This window comes from Mus caroli, chromosome 7 (genome assembly GCF_900094665.2).
Source record: "Mus caroli chromosome 7, CAROLI_EIJ_v1.1, whole genome shotgun sequence".
Lineage (NCBI taxonomy): Eukaryota > Metazoa > Chordata > Mammalia > Rodentia > Muridae > Mus > Mus caroli.
Window position 1 is genome coordinate 143,757,958 of NC_034576.1, and position 20,515 is coordinate 143,778,472.

At 46.6% G+C, this 20,515-nt stretch overlaps 1 protein-coding gene across 2 annotated transcripts in view; it reads left to right on the forward strand.

Annotated features, from left to right (window-relative positions):
* Nucleotides 1–8,383: 8,383 nt before the first annotated feature.
* The window catches only part of Ap2a2 (adaptor related protein complex 2 subunit alpha 2), a 72,175-nt gene continuing 60,043 nt past the window's right edge, over nucleotides 8,384–20,515 (forward strand). For both annotated transcript variants that reach the window (XM_021169206.1, XM_021169205.2), the window contains exon 1: nucleotides 8,384–8,630. In XM_021169206.1, coding sequence (XP_021024865.1) covers nucleotides 8,564–8,630 — 67 coding nt within the window. In that variant the 5' untranslated portion in view covers nucleotides 8,384–8,563. The remainder of the gene's footprint in view (nucleotides 8,631–20,515) is intronic.

A 20,515-nucleotide genomic window follows, 5' to 3' on the forward strand; every position in this document is an offset into this window, starting at 1 on the left:
ATGGCCTCTGCATTAGCTTCTGCTTCCAGGTTCTTGATCTGCTTGAGTGCCTGTCCTGACTCTCTTCTGTGATGAACTGTGATATGGAAGTGTATGGCAAATAAACCCTTTTCTCTTCAAGATGCATTTGGTCATGGCGCTTTATCACAGAAATAGACACTGTGTCTAAGACAGCCCCTTCAGTACTAGGATTAGGGATGCCACCATGCCTAGCTTCTTCATATGGTTTCTAGAGATTGAAACCCAGGTGCTAGCTCAACAAATGTCCAACTGAACACAGCTTTCCCCAACTCTGTGTTTTCTCTCTCTTTCTTTCTTTCTTTCTTTCTTTCTTTCTTTCTTTCTTTCTTTCTTTCTTTCTGTTTTTTGTTTGTTTGTTTTTCGAGACAGGGTTTATAGCCCTGGCTGTCCTGGAACTCACTCTGTAGACCAGGCTGGCCTCGAACTCAGAAATCCGCCTGCCTCTGCCTCCCGAGTGCTGGGATTAAAGGCCTGTGCCACCACGCCCAGCTCCTGTGTTTGATTTCTGAGACAGGGTTTGTGGTAACTTAGTCTGGCCTTGAACTTTCTGCTTAACTGAAGTTAGCCTTCAGAGTCCTGACCTTCAGAGTCTTGCCTCCATCTCCCCAGTGCTGGATTGCATATATTTGACACATATATTTATCATGATAAATGCTGACTTTATTTTCTCCAGTGCTGGAAATCAAACTCAGAGCCTCATACATGTTAGGCAACGTTCTGTTTTTATTCTGCTGCTGAGATAAAACACCGACCAAAAGCAACATGAGGAGGTAAGGGGTTATTTGGCTTGCATGTCCAGGTCACAGCCCATCACTGAGAAAAAGGGTAGCCAGAACTCAAGGCGGGAGCCATGAAGGAAAGCTGTTTACTGGCTTGCTCACAGTCTCCTGCTTATCTAGCTTTCTTATTTAGCTCTGGATCACTTGCCTTAGGGATAGTGTCACTCACAGTGGGCTAAGCACCCCTTTATCAATTAATATTCAAGACAGTCCTCATTCAGACATGTCCGCAGGCTGATTTGATCCAGACACTTCCTCAATGTCTCCCTACAACTACAATCCTAGTACTTTGGTTTTCCTCTCAGATGAGTCTAGCCTGTCAAGTTGACAAAGCTAATTAGGACAGGCAAGAACTCTACAACTGAGCCAGGGGTTGCGGAAGGTGGAGTGGTGGTGGTGGTGGTGGTGGTATATACCTTTAAACTCAGCACTTGGGAGACAGAGGTAGGTAGATCTCTGAGTTTGAGACCAGCCTGGTCTACAGAGAAAGTTCGAGGCTAGCCAGGGCTGCACAGAGAAACCCTGTCTCGAAATATAAACCAACCAAACAACCAAATAAAAACTCTACATTTGTGCTACATCCTAGCATTCATTCATTCATTCATTCATTCATTCATTCTTGAAGTAGAGTCTCTTTTATTCCAGGCTGGCCTCGAACTTACTACTATCTAGCTGAGGATGACCCTAAAGTTCTGACCCTCCTGCCTCTATGTCTCAAATGCTGAGATTACAGGCATATTTGTGTGTATGTGTGTGTACATCTATAAGTATGTCTTTTCCTATTTTGAGGCAGAGTCTTGCTGTGTAACCCTATCTGGTTTGGCATGTACTGTATAGCTCAGGCTGGCCTCAAACTCATGGCAATTCTCCTGTCTTAGCTTCCTGAATGCTGGGATCTCAGATATGCATCATTATACATAGATTCAGTTTTCCTTCGTTTATTTTTGTTTTTTTGAGATAGAGTCAGTGTATTTACAAGGTTCTTCTTTTAGATGCTGTGAATAATAAAACTGAGATATCGGGCTGGTGAGATGGCTCAGTGGGTAAGAGCACCCGACTGCTCTTCCGAAGGTCCGGAGTTCAAATCCCAGCAACCACATGGTGGCTCACAACCATCCGTAATGAGATTTGACGCCCTCTTCTGGAGTGTCTGAAGACAGCTACAGTGTACTTACATATAATCAATAAATAAATCTTAAAAAAAAAACCTGAGATACCATTACCATTACAGCTATAGACATGACAATCCATAACACTTCCTGAGTCGCACTCCTTTAAGCTTCTGGGCAGAGCAGTTAAAAGAAGCCTGTGCTACAGACCACACTCGGCTACTTGAAAAACTTCTAACACCAAAGAGATGGGAATATAGCTGAGTTGTAGATCTTTCCTGGCATGTATGAGGTCCAAGGTTCAATCCCTGTAAAACACACAAATACACACAGACACACACAAAGAGACACAGACAGACAGACAGACAGACACACACACACCCCTCGCATTACTGAAAACAGAAACGCCTCCCTATAACTACAATCCTAATACTTTGGGAATAGAGGCAGGGAGATCAAGAGTTCAAGATTAGCCTCAGCTACATATTTAGTTCACCAGGTTAATTCATGGGAACTTCTGAAGGTGGGCGTGGCATCAGCAAGCATCAGGGGTGTTCACTCCCAGGATCTCTGCCATCTATCCTTTGTCTTCCTACCTGGTGGCCAGTTCTGCCTCTCTCAGCCAGGAGGAGGTGAAAGGGGAGTTTTCACTGTATAGTCCAATGCTTTGTCTACTAACTCTGACCTTCAGTGTCCCTTTCCTCAGCTTTGTTGATAATTCACCAGGAAGGGAGGACAGAGTGGTGATGTCACTGTAGATTTTCCTTTTTCTCAGCAACATCTATCTATCTCCTCTTCTGGGAGGCTCCGAAGTCTAGATCCTCACCTGGCTTTGTATCAGGGCCAGGGAGGAGCTAATGGTCTACACTAAGCATGATTCACCAAATGTAGGATCTTCTTGACTAATCAGGAACTTTGAGAGGTGACAACCTGTTGGCTAAAGGGTCCTCTGTGAAGGGGCCTCCCTGACCCCATGCCATTTTATTATGTCATAGTTTCTGTGACCAGAGAAGGGTGTTCTATTCCTTGGGCCATGATCATCTTGGCCAACCTCTTTTGAAAGCAGAGAACTTGCGTTTGCCACCATTTCTGCTAGCCTCGAGGGATTGTCTCCTGAGAAAATTCTGACTTTCTATGTCTTATATATATAGTTCCGAAGTCAAAGGAGTGGCCAGGCAGGGTCAAGCACTGAAGTCGGTAAATTCCTTTCTTTGTATTAATTCCAGGAATTTCTGGCATCTTAATTGTATTTGATAAGAATAGCAATGATAGGGATGATGGGCTGCCCAAACTGGACATGTTTGTGTCTTTCCACTGTGTCAGATTTTATCGACAATAAATTTACAAGTCACATCAGTTTTGCTGCCTGTAATTTACTAAGTAGTCCCAATTTCTCTTGACAGTAATTGACAGGTTCTTTCTTTTTCACTTGAAAAAAAATGATGTATTTATCTGTATGAGTATTTTGCCTGCATGTATATATGTATATAATCACATGTGTGCCCGATGCTCTTGGAAGAGATACTAGATCCCCATGTGGGTGCTGGGAACTGAACCCAGGTCTTCTGCAAGTGCAACAGGTGCTCTTACCTGCTAAACCATCTTTCCAGTCTTCACAGCTTCTTTTATGACAATCTTTTATTTTTGGAGAAAGGCTATCATACAGCCAAGGCTGTCCTTGAATCTGACAAGGAGCAGAATATGAGTTTGAACTTCCTTTTTTTAAAAAAAGAAAAGATTTATTTATTTATTTATTTATTTCATGTCTGTGAGGACACTGTCACTGTCTTCAGACACACCAGAAGAGTCCATCGGATCCCATTACAAGTGGTTGTGAGCCACCATGTGGTTGCTGGGAATTGAACTCAGGACTTCTGGAAGAGCAGTCAGTGCTCTTAACTGCTGAGACAACCGGACTTTGAGCTTCCTAATTCTCCTGTCTCCATTTTCCAGTGTTGGACTTAGAGGTATGTACCATCATCATGCCCAGTTTTAAGTTCCACTGAACACCAAACCCAGGGCTTTGTGTGAGGTAAATACTTTACCAACTGACCTTTAGTTCTAGAGTTGTTTATTTGTTTCAGGTATTATTTTTTTTCCCCCCAAGACAGGGTTTCTCTGTGTAGCCCTGGCTGTCCTGGAACTCACTTTGTAGACCAGGCTGGCCTCGAACTCAGAAATCCGCCTGCCTCTGCCTTCCGAGTGCTGGACTTAAAGGCGTGCGCCACCACGCCCGGCCTAGTGTTAATTATTAATATTAAATCATAGATCGCACAACTCATAACACTTAGCAAAGCACATATGTGTACATCTCTACACAATGTCAGAGTGCAGGTTCGTTACAGATGTCTAATAAAGAGCTAAAGAGAGCTGGGTGTGGTAACCTTTGGGAAGCGAAGGTAGGAAAGTCAGGAGTTGAAGTTCATTCTTGGCTCAAATAGAGAGTTTGAGGCTTGCCTGGACTATAGGAGACTCTGTCTCAAAACAAAACAAACACCAGTCCCAGCACTCAGGAGGCAGAAGCAGGTGCATCTCTGTGAGTTCAAGACCAGCCTGGCCCACAGATTGAGATTCAGAATAGCCAGGGCTACACGGAAAAACCCTGTCTTGAAAAAATGAGAGAGAGCTGAACAAGCTAAAGCCGAGTTTGAGTTTCCTGCTTTAGTGGACTGTGACTACAGATGTGTGAACCACAATCCCTCTCTTCCCCAAATTGCTGTTCTTTTTGTTGTGTTTCGTCACAGCAATAGTAACCCTAACTAAGAGAGGGAAAGAGGGCTCTGAATTCAAAGAGGTCTTCCGGAAGACAGGCCAAGAGCATATACACATGTGGTTAGATAAGATATTACAAACGCAGCGGGAGGGAGAGTTGCTGGCAGGAGCAGGGCCACGGAGATGAAGGGCAGGACAGGGTCCAGATGGAAAGATGAGTCCAAGACTGATGGACAGACTGGAACTTGACTGGGCAGTGACAAGTTGTCAGATATCATGCTGAGCCAAAGCCCCAGGGGACAATAAGGGGTGTTTTTGCATATCCATCCCTTGAGGCACATACTACACAGGATGGTCAGATGACAGTTTATTGGGTCCTATCTCTATCACCACTGCTGCCACGGGAATGTTAGGTGTCTTTTAAGTGATACGGGAAAGGGTCTGGTATATCCTTTTTGGTCTAGTGTATTCAATACATTCAAAAGGCCTGCACCCCCCCTCCCCCGCCCCCTGTTCTTGAGACAGGATTTTTCTGTGTAGCCCTGGCCTACAACTCAGAGATTCACCTGCCTCAACTTCCTGAGTGCTAGGATTATAGGTGTGCACACACACATCCCTCACTGCCACGCCACGCCCCCCCCTCCAAGGCTTACACTTTTCTGAGAGTGTTCCAATATACTTTGATAAGCTCAAAGGTGGTAACCTTGCAACTTCTTAGGAATGTCATTTATCAGTCTGTGCCTCATGGGTGGCTCTGGAAAGGTGGTGGTGCCTATGTGCATGAGTGAGATACAGCCTTCCTGCCTCTATAGCTGCACTCAGGATACAGCCAAATGCTGCTTGTAAAATGGAGTCACCCAAGGCAAGGCACAGCCTGAAAGCCATGGTTCCACATAATATGTAGTAACTTAGAGCAGGGCCCAGCCTGATCTCTACACTGAGTAAGCACTTTGCCACTAAACTACATCACCAGCCTTTTAAAAGATTATTTTAAAGGCCGGTATCAGCTACACAGCAAGTTTGAGGTCAGCCTGAGCCACATGAGACCCTGTCTAAACTAAAATTAATTTTGAGACAGAGTCTCATTAACTTGCCTGTCTGGTCTTATACCTCCAACCCTTTTTCCTTGGCCTTCAAAATAGCTGGGATTACAAAGTATGAACTGCCGTGCTCACTGACATTTATTTTATTTTTCTGTGGTCCTGGGGATCATACGAGTGGTCTTATATATTCAAGAAAAATGTTCTACCACTGAGCCACACCCATTACCACTTTAGAGTTTTTGAATCCTTCCATATCCACACGTCATTTGTGGCCGGGGTTACTCTGCTCTCAGGAGCTGGCCTTCCTGAGTACTTGTCCCTTTCTCCTCTTCCTCTTCTACTTCCTCTTCCTCCTCCTTTTTTAAGACAAGGTTTCTTTGTGTAGCCCTGACTGTCCTAGAACTAGCTCTGTAGACCAGTTTAGCCCCACATTCACAAAGATCCACCTGCCTCTGCCTCCCAAGTGCTGGGATTAGAGGGGCATGCCCCCTTGTCACTTCTGATGACCACATGTAGTCATCTAATCACAAAGATAGCCACTGGGTCTGAGGACTTCTGCATTCCTGCCGTTCAATGTGCTCAGGATCTAGCCAAACCTGTACTAGGCAGAGAACCCCAAGATTCTGTATAAGGTTCATTATCTGTAACTTACTGAAGAAGCTACAGGAAGGAAACTGGGCCATTTGTAAAATTGACTGGAGGTGGGCAAGAGCAGAGCTAGGAGAGCATAGGAAATGAGACAGGGCAGGGCTGTCTGTCTGGGATGCTCTGCTGTTCCCTCTATAAAACTGCAGTTGGAGCTTGCAGTGCCCTTCCAACCTGTGGAGGAAGGCAGGGCTCTCAGTACCATCCGTCCTTGGGGGAAAATACTGTGACAAGTCTCTAGTTCAGACAACTTTAACAGAATTGTTCTCAAAGCACATTACCAATCAGTGAGTGGTTTGGAAGGATCATGTGCTCAGGTTCAAGGCTTCGGTGGGGAAAGTGATCTGGTGGCTTGTGTATCTGAGATGGCCATAGGTGGCACTGGCCATAGGTGGAGTCTTTCCTGTGTCCACTTGTCAGGCCTGATGTGGCACACTTGTGCGACACTTTATTATTATTTATTTATTTTTGCTGTGACAAAAGCAAGCTAGGAAAAGTTTTTGTAGAAGCTCACAGTTGGAGGATATGTTCTCTCAGAATGGGAAGTCATGACTGTAAGAGCTCAGGCAGCTGGTCACATTGTCACCACAGCCAGGAAACAGATGAATGCTGTTGCTCACCCGTTCCTTTTTATTCCACTCAGGACCCTTACAGCTTATATTTATGGTGGGCCTCAATTAGACTAATCTAGAAACTTCCTGACAGGTGTGTCCAGATGTTTGTTTTCATGATGAGTGTAGATCCTATCCAATTTGACAACCAAGATTAGCCATTTTTTAGACATGGCTCAGTGGGTAAAGGTGCTTCCTGGGACTCACAAGATGGAAGGAAAAAAAAATTGACTCTCACAAAGTGTCCTTTGAGTTCCACATTGCACACCCCTTTCAATGAATAATTTATAATGAAATTATTTAAAATATTAACTCTAGGATGGTTGTGGTGAATCTCAGAGTCAGTACAATGGAGGAGTCTGAGAATCTCCTGTAGTCTCATTCCTGTCTGGGCATAGACAATGAGGATTCCTATTGCCACCTGTCCAGCACTCCTCATATGGCCCAGAAGCATCTTTTTGATGGTGCAGACAAGCTGGAGGAAGTTTATTTTCTGGTGCTGGCTCTTTCACCTCTTAAAAAGCCAGGCAAATTCAGCAGCCTTGCCAGAGATTTGGCTTATTATGTTCTCAGTTTCTCCCATCAGTCCTGGGACCTTGGTGGACTGCCTGATTTATAGGAGGGTCGTGCCTCTTCTTCTCTGGAGTAGGCTCCACCACATCTGTATAAAAGCAAGGGGCAGAGTTCTGCCTGGTGGGTCTGGATCATGATAACCACCTTAGGTGGGAAGCTTCCTCTTCACAGAAGAGAACTAGGGAAGAGCCACCGTGATCTCCACTTCCTGGAGTGGTAGGCCAATCCCGCTCTTCTGCAAAATGGGTCCATAGGAAGGATCCAATGGGGTCACCTCGCTAGAGAGGGGAACAGGGCGGGCAGAAGCAATGAGCAAACGGGCCTGGATGAATGCTGAGATGTTGTACTCCAGACAACAGTCACCTCGGCAAGAGTGGTCAGTCTAGCTTCAAGCCTCAGTTTCCCTATTTGTAAGGGAAGTAGGAACCTGGAGTAGCGCTTCCTTTTGTCCCAGTTTAGAGGCTTGTAAACGCCTCTCACTCCGGTTCCACGCCGGTGGCCTGGGGTAGGTAGGTCAGTCCAACTGCCAGGGCTCTGGGGCCGGTTTGCACAGGCAAAGGTTGACCGCTGTAGGTGCTAGTGCAGCCCGCTCCTCCCCTACACCCCGTGTGACACTGGGTTGATCCCGCACTGGTGTCAGTGTCCCTGTCTAGGTAAAGCCTGGCTCACCCGTGAGAGCGAGATCGGGGCTACTTAGGTATACATTGGAAGGATCCTTCACCAGGCGGTGATAACAGGAGGTGTAGCGCCTGCGCGCTCCGCACAGCTCGGGTTCTCCAGGCAGTAATCCGGCTCTATCGCGCGCCACGCCCCCATCCTCCTCGTCCTACCCCCGCCCCCCAGCACCGCGAGAATGCGCACGCTCTCTTGCACCGCCCGTCGCCTGGCGCGAGGCTCAGCGTGCGCGCCAGCGCGTGCGTCGTGCGTGCTCGCGCGCGCAGCCCAGCGAGCGGCGCTCGGGGGCCCGAGGCGGCTGTGGCTAGGCGGCTCCGCGCTCCAGGGCTCTTCGGCGTGACGGCCGCGCCCGTGCTGTTCTAGCCCGCCGCCGAGGCCGCTCCCGGGGCGCAAAGATGCCGGCCGTATCCAAGGGGGACGGGATGCGAGGCCTAGCGGTCTTCATCTCCGACATCCGCAACTGTGAGTGCCAGACGCCGGGCGGGCCTGAGCGGGGGCGCGGCCGGGGGTCCGCAGGTGCGGCCGGGGGTCTGGGGGGTTCGGCCGGAACAGGGAGAGGGGTGTGGACCGGTGCGCGGGTCCGCTCAGGCTTGAGAAGGAGGGCTGTGGAGTGCAGATCGCGCGGTGGGGCGGGGGTCCCGCGCGGGCGCTTAGGGTGCAGAGCGCGCGTCCCGGGTGCACATCTGGCGGGAGTTGGTCGCCTGCTGCGGGGGGACCAGACTGGGGTGATGGTGGTGGTGTCCCAAGTCCTGACCCGACGATGAGGTGTAGAGTGAAGATTCGTGCTGGTGAGTGGGGCAGGGTCCTGGAGGTGCAAATCTGGCAGTGGGGTTGGGGTAGGAGCAGAGCTGTTAGGCAGAGATCTGGGGTGCGGACCCCTGGTAGAGTGGTTGCAAGTATGGGTTTGGACAGCTGGAGATTGCCTGTGGGTGTTCAGACTGAGGTGCGGGGCTTAGGTGTCTTGAGATCTAGGTGTAGCGATGGGAGTGCGGGGCGCGGTGGGGAGTCTGTGGGGTTTGTGGCACAGTCGAGGGGTTTCCGGCCCTAGACGCCCCTCCCCAGCATGATGTCATCTTGGTCTTTCTAGTAATGGAGCCTTTAACCCAGCCTTTTCCAAAACAGCGTGGATTTTCTCTTTGGGCGGGGATAGGGACACTATACGTCTCTCGGACCTGATTCAGGCGGCATGTTGGGCGATGATTAGATCTCACCCACTGCGATTAAAGTGACTCATTCCCCCAGGGAACCGGGAGCAGCCGGGTGTGGATGCTGGAAGCTGCGCCTGCTTCTCCGCTGAGCAGTTCTGTAGCCAGTGTCCCCTGGGTGGAAAAAAAAATCTGCTCAAAGTGAAATGGGTCGGAAGGTTAAAGGTCAGGCAGGGCGGGTGCCCAGGACTTTGGCTTACAGAAACTTCTGAGGGTTATCAGACACCCCCTTACTGATGAAAAGAAAAGCCATTTTCCTGTCAGTTTATTTTTTTCTTGGTATCCAGCAAATAGCTGACTCCATGATTTTTGTTACTTTAGAGATTAATATGCTTCCTGAGGAATTTTGCCCAGTGTGTCGTCACACTAACACTTCAATTTATACTGTATTCCCTAAGACTGTGTGCAGGACCCCAGCTTGCCTGGGTCTGTAGGACTCTGGAAGAGGTAGATTTCTATCCCTCCCTGCTCTGCAAAGATACAGGCATCCTTGGATCAGGGTTTACCAAAATTTTAGACAATAACATTTATAGTCATGATGCATTTTGTTCTTTTCTTTTCTTTTTCTTTTTGTTTTTTTTCGAGACAGGGTTTCTCTATATAGATAGCCCTGGCTGTCCTGGAACTCACTTTGTAGACCAGGCTGGCCTCGAACTCAGAAATCCACCTGCCTCTGCCTCCCAAGTGCTGGGATCAAAGGTGTGCGCCACCACCGCCCAGCTGTTCTTTTCTTAAAATTTTTGTAAAAAATTACATTTATAAGTGTTTGTGTTGTGTGTGTATGTGTATTCACCCACAAGCCATGGTGCCTGTGTTCTGGTCAGAGGACATCTCTCTCAGAAGTCTGTTTTCCCTTTTCATCATGTGGGTCTTCAGGTGTGGCAGCAAGTATCTTTACCCCCCTGAACCATTTCCCCAGCTCCATCCTTCTGTTTTCTGAAGAGGGTTACATTCATGCAGGACATTGAGAGTGAAAGCCAGTTTCTCACCCAACAGGTTACCACTTGTTAGACATGCCCTATGTTTGATCAGAGGTGGTACATGGTAAGAACTTGGTAAATAACTTACTGGCTGATTGGTAGAGAAGCCATCCCTCCTTGGCATAGCTAATCTTTGGGGATGATTGATTTTTGTTGTGGGGAGACAGTTCTATGTTTTAGAGGATGTTTGGCAACACCAAGTGCCTCAGTTGTAATAGTGGTAAATAGTTCCCCAAAGTTGTATGGAATGTACAAGACCATTCCTAGAGGAGCTGGGCCTCTCTGGGAGCAGGTTTCTGTGTAACCTAGCCATTCTCTCAGAATGCCTTCTTTCTCAGCTGTCAGGTCTCCCGTGACACTGTGGCCCTCCCTCTTCTGTGGAGCAGTGTCCTCTGTGATGGTGTGATGTTGTCTCTTCCAGGGGAGTCTTATGTCCTGCTGTACAGGAAGCACCAAAGCAAGGGCCCTCTGTGCCTTGCTCTTCACTCCACCCGTCTGTGCCCCTCAGTGTCTGGCGTACAATATGTGCTCTGTGAGTGAGTCAGCCCCAAGCAAGACACAGACATTCTCACTTGAGCGGGGGACCAGAGCTGGCGTGAACATGATCCCTAGGCCATGAGAGGTGGGGAGTGTCACTGCTCTGGCTTTTCCCGAGTTTGTGGTTCCTGTTTTCTCATGATGAGAGTGGCTGGTGGCTCTGTGGAGAGGGAGTCCTAGGTCAGTCCCTAGGGTGCAATGCTGGATCCTGGCTCTGCTACCAACCCTGTAGCTAGAAGCTGCCAGCCAGTGAGCCTTGGTTCTCAAGGGGTCGGCTATGAGCTCATGTGTCCTCAAAGTCTGTTTCGTGTCTGTTTTTAATCTGGTATCTCTCTGAAGGCCTGTGTTGAATGAACACTGAGAGGGGAGGGTCGGGGGACAAAAGGATGTGTGAGCTGGGAGGATCTGCATCTTGTTTGCACTTGGTTACTAGTTTACTCTCTTAGCATAGACAGCCACCAACCTGCTCCCATGTCACTGAGGCCTGCAGCTCTGCAGCTCAGGTAACAGACAAATTCAGTCTCATAAAACTAACATGTTTTTTCCTGGTTTGCTTCACCCAGGGCCTGTGAATTTAGTAATATGATTTCAGTATGTCAGAGCCTTGTACATTCTTCTGTTTCTCTTGCCTTTATTTTTACTTATATGTTTGTGTGCCTGCTTGTTTATATGTGTATCATGTGCATGAGGTGTTGGGAGAGGCCAGAAGAAGGTATTGAATTTCCTAGAACAGAACTGGCAGGTTGTTGTGATCTCCCCAGTATGGTTGGTAGGTGCTGGGAACAGAACCAGTGTCCTTTGCATGAGCAGCAAGTGTTTTTAACTGCTGGGCCATCTCAGCTTGTTTCTTTTTTCTTCTTTAAATAACAACACATGCATACATACACACTATAACATATATATGTACATACATACATACAAACATACACAGTGTATGAATTTTTTGCCTGCATGTCTGTCTGTCTGCCACATGTGTGCCTGGTGCCTGTGGAGGTCAGAAGAAGACGTTGGATCCCTGGAACTAGAGTTATCGATAGTTGTTAGTAGCCATGTGAGTGCTAAGAATTGAACCTGCATCCTCTGTAGGCGCAGCCAGTGTTCTTAACTGCTGATTTGGGCTGGTAAGATAGCTCAGCTGGTAAGGGCAAGAGCTGCCAAGCCTGGTGACCTGAGTTCCATCCCTGGATACTACATGGTGGAAGAGAACTGACTCACCGAATCATACTTTAACCTCTGCCATGTACACATGCATGTTTGCTGTGCCATGTGTGCCCCACTGAATGTTAAAAATGAAAAAAAAATCTGTTTTTGTTTTGTTTTGTTTTTTAGTCCAAGTTTTAAAATAATTTATTTTGAAATAATTCATAGGAAGTTGTGAAGAAATTGGCAGGAAGGCCCTTGGTATCCTCCACTCTACCTTTCCTGATGTGGACATCTTTTGTAACTACGATATTTTCAACACAGGAAAGCTGACATTATTAGTACACCATTGGGATACTTTTTCTTTTAAAGATTTATTTATTTAATGTATACACCATTGCTATCTTCAGTCACACCAGAAGGGGGCATCAGACCCCATTGCAGATGGTTGTGAGCCACCACATGGTTGCTGGGAATTGAACTCAGGACCTCTGGAAGAGCAGTCAGCACTCTTAACCACTTGAGCCATCTCTCCAGCCCACAAACCACTGGGGTATTTAGATTTCATTATTTTGTTTGTGTATTTATTTACTTTTTTTTTTTTTTTGGTGCTGGGGATTGATCTCAGGGCCTCTAGTATTTCAGCGCCTAGATGTCAGTAATTTTACTTGTAATCATGTGTATCTAAGTGTGTGTGTGTGTGTGTGTGTGTGTGTGTGTGTGATGCTGTGTACTGCGTAGCTTCGAGTTGCTTCCACCTCTGTGAGAGACTGTTCTGCTCTCTCCGAGAAGCTCCCTAGCATTAGCTCTCACAGCCACACCCACCGCCTCCCACCATGGCAACCGCTAATCTGCTCACCAGCTCTGTAATTTTGTGAACTCAGGGATGTCACATAAATGGAATTGTACAACGTGTGACCTTTGGAGATGGGCTTTTTTACTCAGTGTGGTCCTTGACATCATGCAGGCTGTTGTGTTGATAGTGTTCCAAGGAGACCAAAACCCTTCTGACACTGGGAGTTTGGAATCTTCGTTGGCTTTTTCACAAGTGATGGCCACGAAGGAGAGCCATATAGGACTTATTTAGCATGTCTTATTGCTGACTTATCAGCAACCCGATATGATTGGGAATATCAGTGATCCTAAATAAGATGGTTTGGCCTGGTGGGGGTTTCTGATCTTATCAATATGCATAAAAGCAATGCCCATTCCATGAAAATCTGGCTTTGATTTTGGTCTTTTACTGGGCTGTGGTATGATCCTTTCACAATCCTGAGCAGGGGCCGCCAGTGCAGCTTCCCCTCAGTCCCTGCTCACCACAGTAAGTAAACAAGTGTGATTTTGCAGTGTGCTGGGCTCCTGAGTCTGAGGCTCTGGGTTAAGTGTATTCAGTGCCTTTCTGCTCAGTATTTTCACCTTGATGTGGGTTTACTGGGCCCAGCTTCATCATAAGTTGCAGAACATCTTTCTGTACAATGCTGACTGAACATATGGCATACTCTGAGAATTGACTGTACAACAGGCAGGACCGCAGCAGAAAGACAGAGGGTCCTTGTGACACTAGTCATTTTGCCATGGGCAGGAAATTGCCCAAATTGCCATTTATCCCTGCGTGTGGAGCTGGGGTTTAGAGACAGTGTAGGTGCTTTTATCATGCTTGGATGCCTTCTCCTTACTCACTGTAGGAGCTCAAGTGAAGGAAGACAGGGGTGGCCGAGTGATGCCCCTTACGTCCTAAGAGAAGAGTGCAGCTTGCTGTGCTCAGCTGGCAGGGTCTGCTGTGGCAGATGCCCCTTTGAATTGTACTTTAGTATCACTAAAATCTCAATATATTTGTTCATAGAATCTCAGTTATTAGCCATAAGTTAGACATTGAGAAATGGAACGTAACAATTTGAATTCTGTTTAAGCTTCTATGTAAACATGAAGTTGTTACTTGATTCTCCTCAATCATGGTAAAGATAAATTAGACCTGCTTTGTTGTTGAATATTTTTATTTATTTATTTAAAGATTTATTTATGTATTTTTTTCAAGACAGGATTTCCCTATTTTTTATTTTATTTTTATTTTCTTCATTTGACTTACTTAATTAATTATGTAATTGATTTGTTTTGTTCTCTGTAACAGCCCTGGCTGTTGTAGGCTTTACTAGGGCCCAGGTCACTTTGGAGACCAGGCTGGCCTTGAACTCACAAGATCCACCTACATCTGTTTCCCTAATGTTTGGATTAAAGGCATGTGTTACTATGCCTGACCACTCCTTGTTTTAATGAAAAAAATTTTTTTTACTTACATGAGATGGGGTCTCATACTGATGTCCAGGCTGACCTAGGACTTCCTGTGTAGTTGTGTTTATTACCTTAGTCCTCTAAGTCCAATGGGAGCCATCATGCTTAGCATATTTATTAGTTGATTAAGGTCTTCCTAGGTAGCCCTAGGTAGGGCTGACGCTGTAGTGCTGAGATTATAGTCATATGCCATTATGCCTAAGTTTTTGTTGACTTTTTAAAAGAACCTTCAAAATTAAAAGCCCCTAAAGTTCACTCACTGTCTTCTTTCCCAATTGTCTCGTTGAGAAGTGCTGACTTTTTGAGAAGAATGCTTGTCTTGCACATTTTCTTTTGCAATCTTCTGCATAATTCATATTCCTTAGAAACCCATTTTGAAAACTTGTGATAGCATGGTGAGGGCTGAGGAAGGAAGTCTTCCCTGCCAGCACCACTCGTGTGCTGCACTGTCCGTTGGTTGGCGCTTCTTCCAGGAGATGCTCCCCAGCTCCACAGTACTTTCCCACCCTCAGGAAGGTGGTTACACTGTTTCTTTTGTGACAAATTGGCTATCCCTCTGGGAGCATTTTCCCACTCCAGTACCTAACAGTAATCTCAATCCCCCACCCACCCGGCAGTTGAGACTGTTTTACTGTCTATCCCAGGCTTGCCTTGAATTCATGTGTAGTCCACGTTAGTTTTGGAGTGCTAGAATTGCAGGTGTACGTCATGCTTGGTACCTTTCCTCTTAGAATGATTCTCTCTGCTTTGGCAACTGCTTGAGGCAGGGTTCTTAGAAAGGCTGTTGCTGTGGGATTAAATGGCATTTCCTTGGCTCTTTAAAAAAAAAAAAAAAAAAAACAACCAAATGAGTCAGACTAGAAGGGCAGATGAGCATCTGCTGTAGAAATGGTTATTTTAAAGCTTTTAAAAATTTTTATGTATGTGAGTGTTTTATTTGCATGTATGTTTGTGTTCTGAATGCACGCCTGGTGCCTGAGGTCAGAGGGTGTTGGATTCCGTGCAGCTGTGAACTGGATGGCTATTTGTGTGTTGGGAGTTGAACCCTGGGCCTTTGCAAGAAAGAAGAGTATGAGAAGAGCTGAAATACGTGGTGTCAGCCCCGGAGCAGAAGGGCTGAGCTCCGGTGGATCTCACCTGTGGCAGCTCCCGGGGGATGGGGCCCCTTAGCTCACACGGCAGGATTTATAAGGTTCAAAAAGCAAAAGGATTTTTGTTAATCTGCAGTAAACTAGTCAGAAGTCTTGGTTGGGCCTAGACTGTCCGGATAGTTCAGAAGGGTGAGCTACTTGCTGCCAGGACTGATAGCCAGAGTTCGATCTCTGGGATCCTCATGATGGGAAGAAAGAACCAGTTCCCTCAAGTTGTCCTTTGACCTCCATGCTGTACGATGGCACACATGTACACACACACACACACACACACACACACACACACACACTAAGTAAATGTAATTCAGCAAGAAAGAAAAAAACAAAAAGCCCACTAGGCTGAAGCTGTGCATGGTATTGTAAGCCTTTAATTCCAGAGGCAGGGGATCTGTGTGTTTGATGTCAGTTTGGGTTTCACAGTGAAATGCCATCACAAAGGAAAAAAAAACCCCTCCTGAATCTGAAAACAAACCCACAGTGGACCCGCACTGCCATTGGGATGGGCAGGATGGGTTCTTCTTGCCTGATAGATTTCTCACATACGGAGGTGGAGTGGGACCCACACCCTGCCTGATGTACTGCTCTGATTGGAGGTGGGCGATCCTACTGGAGACTTAGAGAAATAATAGAGGTACAGGAGGTATTTGGACACTACAATCAGCAATTCCAAGGTAACTTTGGAAGACTGTGTACTTGGGCGTGGCCTTGCCTAACAAGCATTCTTTCCAGGTGGAAGTGCAGTCCCTGCCTGCCTGCAGGTTAATACAATCTGGAATGTCCCCCTCCCACCCTCTCCTTGTGGTCAGCAGTGAGTGGCATGAGGCCTGATACAAGGCCTAAGATGGAGGCTATAGCAGCTACAAAGTTGGGTGGCCTCTTTCAGCTTCTGTATGTAGAAGCTAAATAAAAATCTCCTCAGTTAAAAAGAAATGCAGATTGAAAGGCATTCACTTAAAACACAAGTGAGCAAAGTAGGCGTTTTATACACCTATAATCTCAGCAGAGGCTGAGACAGGAGGATCATCAATTCCAGGCCTTTCTGGGCTACATGAGGACACCCCGTTTCTTTTTTTCCTTTTTTTTTTTTTAAAAAAGGTTTATTTATTATATGCAAGTACACTGTAGCTGTTTTCAGGAACCCCAGAAGAGGGTGGCAGATCTCATTACAGATGGTTGTGAGCCACCATGTGGTTGCTGGGATTTGAACTCAGGACCTTCAGCAGAGCAGTCAGTGCTCCCAACCGCTGAGCCATTTCTTCAGCCCGGACACCCTGTTTCAAACCAAGCCAAAGAAAAAAAAACCAAATGGATGGTTTTTACTAAATCATACAATACCTTACACTCAGATTATAAAACTGAATAAGGGTTTGCTTTCTAAACTTCCCTGACTCCCATGTGAAGGCTGACAAAGGCTGACATGTCTGAAAAATAGTACCTCATGTGCAGTTCTACTCTGGTGCCTAGGATTAATTGGGTGTTCCTGTGCCGAGACGAGGACCAGGGCAGTGTTTCATAATTACATAATTAGCCCTGGCATTGTGTGGATGTGGCATTGTTAAGCTTGGCCAAGATGCACAAAATAGATAGCTTGTGAGTAGACAACAGTTTCAATGAGAAATAGTGCCCCATACACGGAGTGTAGACCAAGAGTGAGTGGGGCCTGCAGCCACGAATTCCTTAGGCAACCTCACCCCTTTCCCTTAGGTATTGCTGGAGAGGAAGAGCTAGGGAATTGGAAGTGGGAACCAGCGTAGGTTAGACCTGAAGGGCTTCTGTGGGTGGAGCACGGGGACAGAGCTGTGCTGTGCTGGTGGAGAGCTAGTCTGTTCTACGTGCAGGTTTTTTTGTTTTGTTGTTTTTTGAGACAGGGTTTCTCTTTATAATGAAAATTTTTCAAAATGATGAAAATATATGAGTAGTTTTGAGGATTTCTGGTTTGTATTTTTTATAGTTCAAAGTACAGTTCTGAGACTGGGTGGATAGTGTTTAATCCCAGGATTTGGGAGTCAGAGGCAGGTGGATCTCTGAATTTGAGACCAGCCTGGGCTACACAGCTCCAGGACAGCCATGCTACATAATAATAGAGAGATCCTGTCTCAGAAATCCAAACCAAACAGCAACAAAAAGCAAGCAAGTAAACAAATTCATGTCTGAAGCTCAGCACTGTGGTACCCGCCTGTACCCCAGCGCTTGGGAAGCAGAGGCAGGAGGATCAGGCTAACCTTGGCTACATAGCAAGTTTGAAACTAGCCTTAGATTACTTGAGAACCTTCTAAAACAAAAAGAAAAACAAACAAAACAAACCATAACAATTCCCCCCAAAACAATAACAAAAACGAGTTCAATAGCTTTTTTATTTTTGGTGGAGGTGGGTTTTCCTGGTCACAGTACCAACAATCAGAGCCCTTGTTTTGAATCCCATTGTGCCTGTAGACATTTGAAAGTCTTCAGCCGGGCGTGGTGGCGCACGCCTTTAATCCCAGCACTCGGGAGGCAGAGGCAGGCGGATTTCTGAGTTCGAGGCCAGCCTGGTCTACAAAGTGAGTTCCAGGACAGCCAGGGCTATACAGAGAAACCCTGTCTCGAAAAACCAAAAAAAAAAAAAAAAAAAAAAGAAAGTCTTCGCCCCAAAGTTTATTGGTTCTGTGGGCTGTGGTGGGTCTGTTTACAAGCATTCCCCTATAAGTTCTCTCTGGTAGATTCCTCATCACTGTTAATGCACACACACACACACACACACACACACACACTCGGTGATGGCAACATCGCCTAGGCTGGCCTCCCATTTTCTAGGTTCAGTCATTCTCCTGCCTCAGCCTCGGAAGTAGCTGGGAAGACAGGTGTACCCTACCCTGTTGACGACATTCAGTCAGTTCTCCATGTTAAGCTTTTGTTGCCACATTTAACTGTACCCTTAATTGTCCCTGCACAGAGTAGCCAACCCCTCTCTCCTAGGAGCTGAGAGTGCAGCTGGAGGGAGCTGCAGGCTAAATATCCCCACCAGGGATATTCTGCCCCTGAGGCTGGCTCAGCCTCTGAAACTGGCATTCATTTTTTTTTTTTTAATTAAGTTATTTATTTACTTTACATCCAGATTGAAGCTTCCCCTCTCTCCTCTCCGCCCAGGTCCTCCTCCTCCCCTCCCTCCTCATCCCTTCTCAGAAAAGAGAGGCCTTCCATGGATATCAACCAGCCTTGGCATATTAGGTTTCTGTAAGATTAGTCGCATCTTCTATTGAGGCTAGACAAGGGGGAAGGGATCTAAAGGCAGGCAGTGTAGTCAGAGACAGCCCCTGCTCCCACTTTAGGAGTTCCATAGGGAGACGCAGCTGCACAACTTACAGGTCTCTCCCATGCTCTCTGGCTGGTCCTATGGGCTGTTGATTCTTTAGGCTTCCTTGTGTTGTCCTTGAGCCCTGTGACTCCTCGTCCGCAGGATTCCCCAAGCTCTACTTAATGTTTGGCTGTGGGTCTTTGCATCAGTTTCTTTCTTTCTTTTCTTTCTAAAGATTTATTTATTATTATATCTAAGTACACTGTAGCTGTCTTCAGACACACCAGAAGAGGGAGTCAGATCCCATTACGGATGGTTGTGAGCCACCATGTGGTTGCTGGGATTTGAACTCAGGACCTTGGGAAGAGCAGACGGTGCTCTTAACCACTGACTGAGCCATCTCTCCAGCCTTTATCAGTTTCTATCAGTTACTGTGTGAAGCCTCTCTGATGACAGTTAAGCTAGGTATAGCAAGTACAGCAGAATATTGTCAATAGTGTCTGGGGTCCTTCTCATGGCATGGGTCTCAAGCTGGGCCAGTCCTTGGTTGACCCTTCCCTCATTCTCCATTTTTATTTTTTTTTTTTTTTTACCTTTGCATATCTTGTAGGCAGGACAAATTGTCTAAGGTTTTGTAGCTGGGTTGGTGTGTCAATCCCTACATTGGAAGTCTTGGCTGGTTACAGGAGATGGTCTGTGCAGGCTCCATAGTCCCCATTGCTAGGAGTCTTAGCTGGGATCACCCTCATAGATTCCTGGGAGTTTCCATTGTTCTAGGTTTCTAGTTCATCCCAGAGATGCCCTCCACCCAATCCTGTTTCTCTCCCAGTACTTATCCCTTTCATCCTCCCCTGTCTCATCCTCCCCCCCCCCCCCCCCCCCCCCCCCGTTCCCATCGACACTTCTCCCCCACCCAGTCCTCTCCTCCCATCCACCCCCTTTTTTGGCTTGAGATCAGGCATTAGTAGGTAGCTCTGGAAGTCCTGGAGACCAGGCTGCCCTGGGATCCTCTGGGATTGAAGGTGTGCACCCTCACATGCACCCCCATGCCTGGCTTTTGAAGCTGACATTCTTGTCATTGTTGTCGTTGTGGTGGGAGATGTGGATCCAGTTTTGCATGCTGTTCCCTTGATACTCTCTGGTTTACTGCACACCTAACTCAATAGGTTTATTATTTTTTAAGTAAGCAATCTAGAAAACAAGCAGAACATGGAGGTGTGCTCTTAGAATCACAGCGCTCTGGAGGCTGAGGCAGGAGGATAGTGGGTTTGAGGTGAGACGTTGCCCAGCTGTTCCCTTCTTGTTCCTTTGCTACACTTTTCATTCTTATTCTTTTAGCTTTGCTTGGGTGGAAGCTGGAGCTGTGGAATCCCGAGGCAAATCCCTGCATTACTATCTAGTAAATTCCAGGTGATTTTTCTTTCCAAGCAAGAGCTTATATGTCCAGATTGGCCTTCATCCTGTCTCAAGCCTCCTGAGTTCTGGGGTTCCAGGTGCTACCACATCTGATTTGTGTTGCTGGGTGCTGCTGCTGCTGCTGCTGCTACTGTTGGCTGTTTCCTCTTCCTCCTCCTCCTCTTCCTCCTCCTTTTTTTTTTAAAGATAAGGTTTCACTTTATAGACTAGGCTGCTGGCCCTGAACGTAGAGATCTGCCTGTTTCTGGCTCTTGAGTGCTGGCATAAGTTTCCTTTGTTAAGATTTTGTACAACACTATCCTTGAAGGGGATTCTGAAGGTGTATATTTTCAGATTTCTTTTTTTTTTTTTTTTG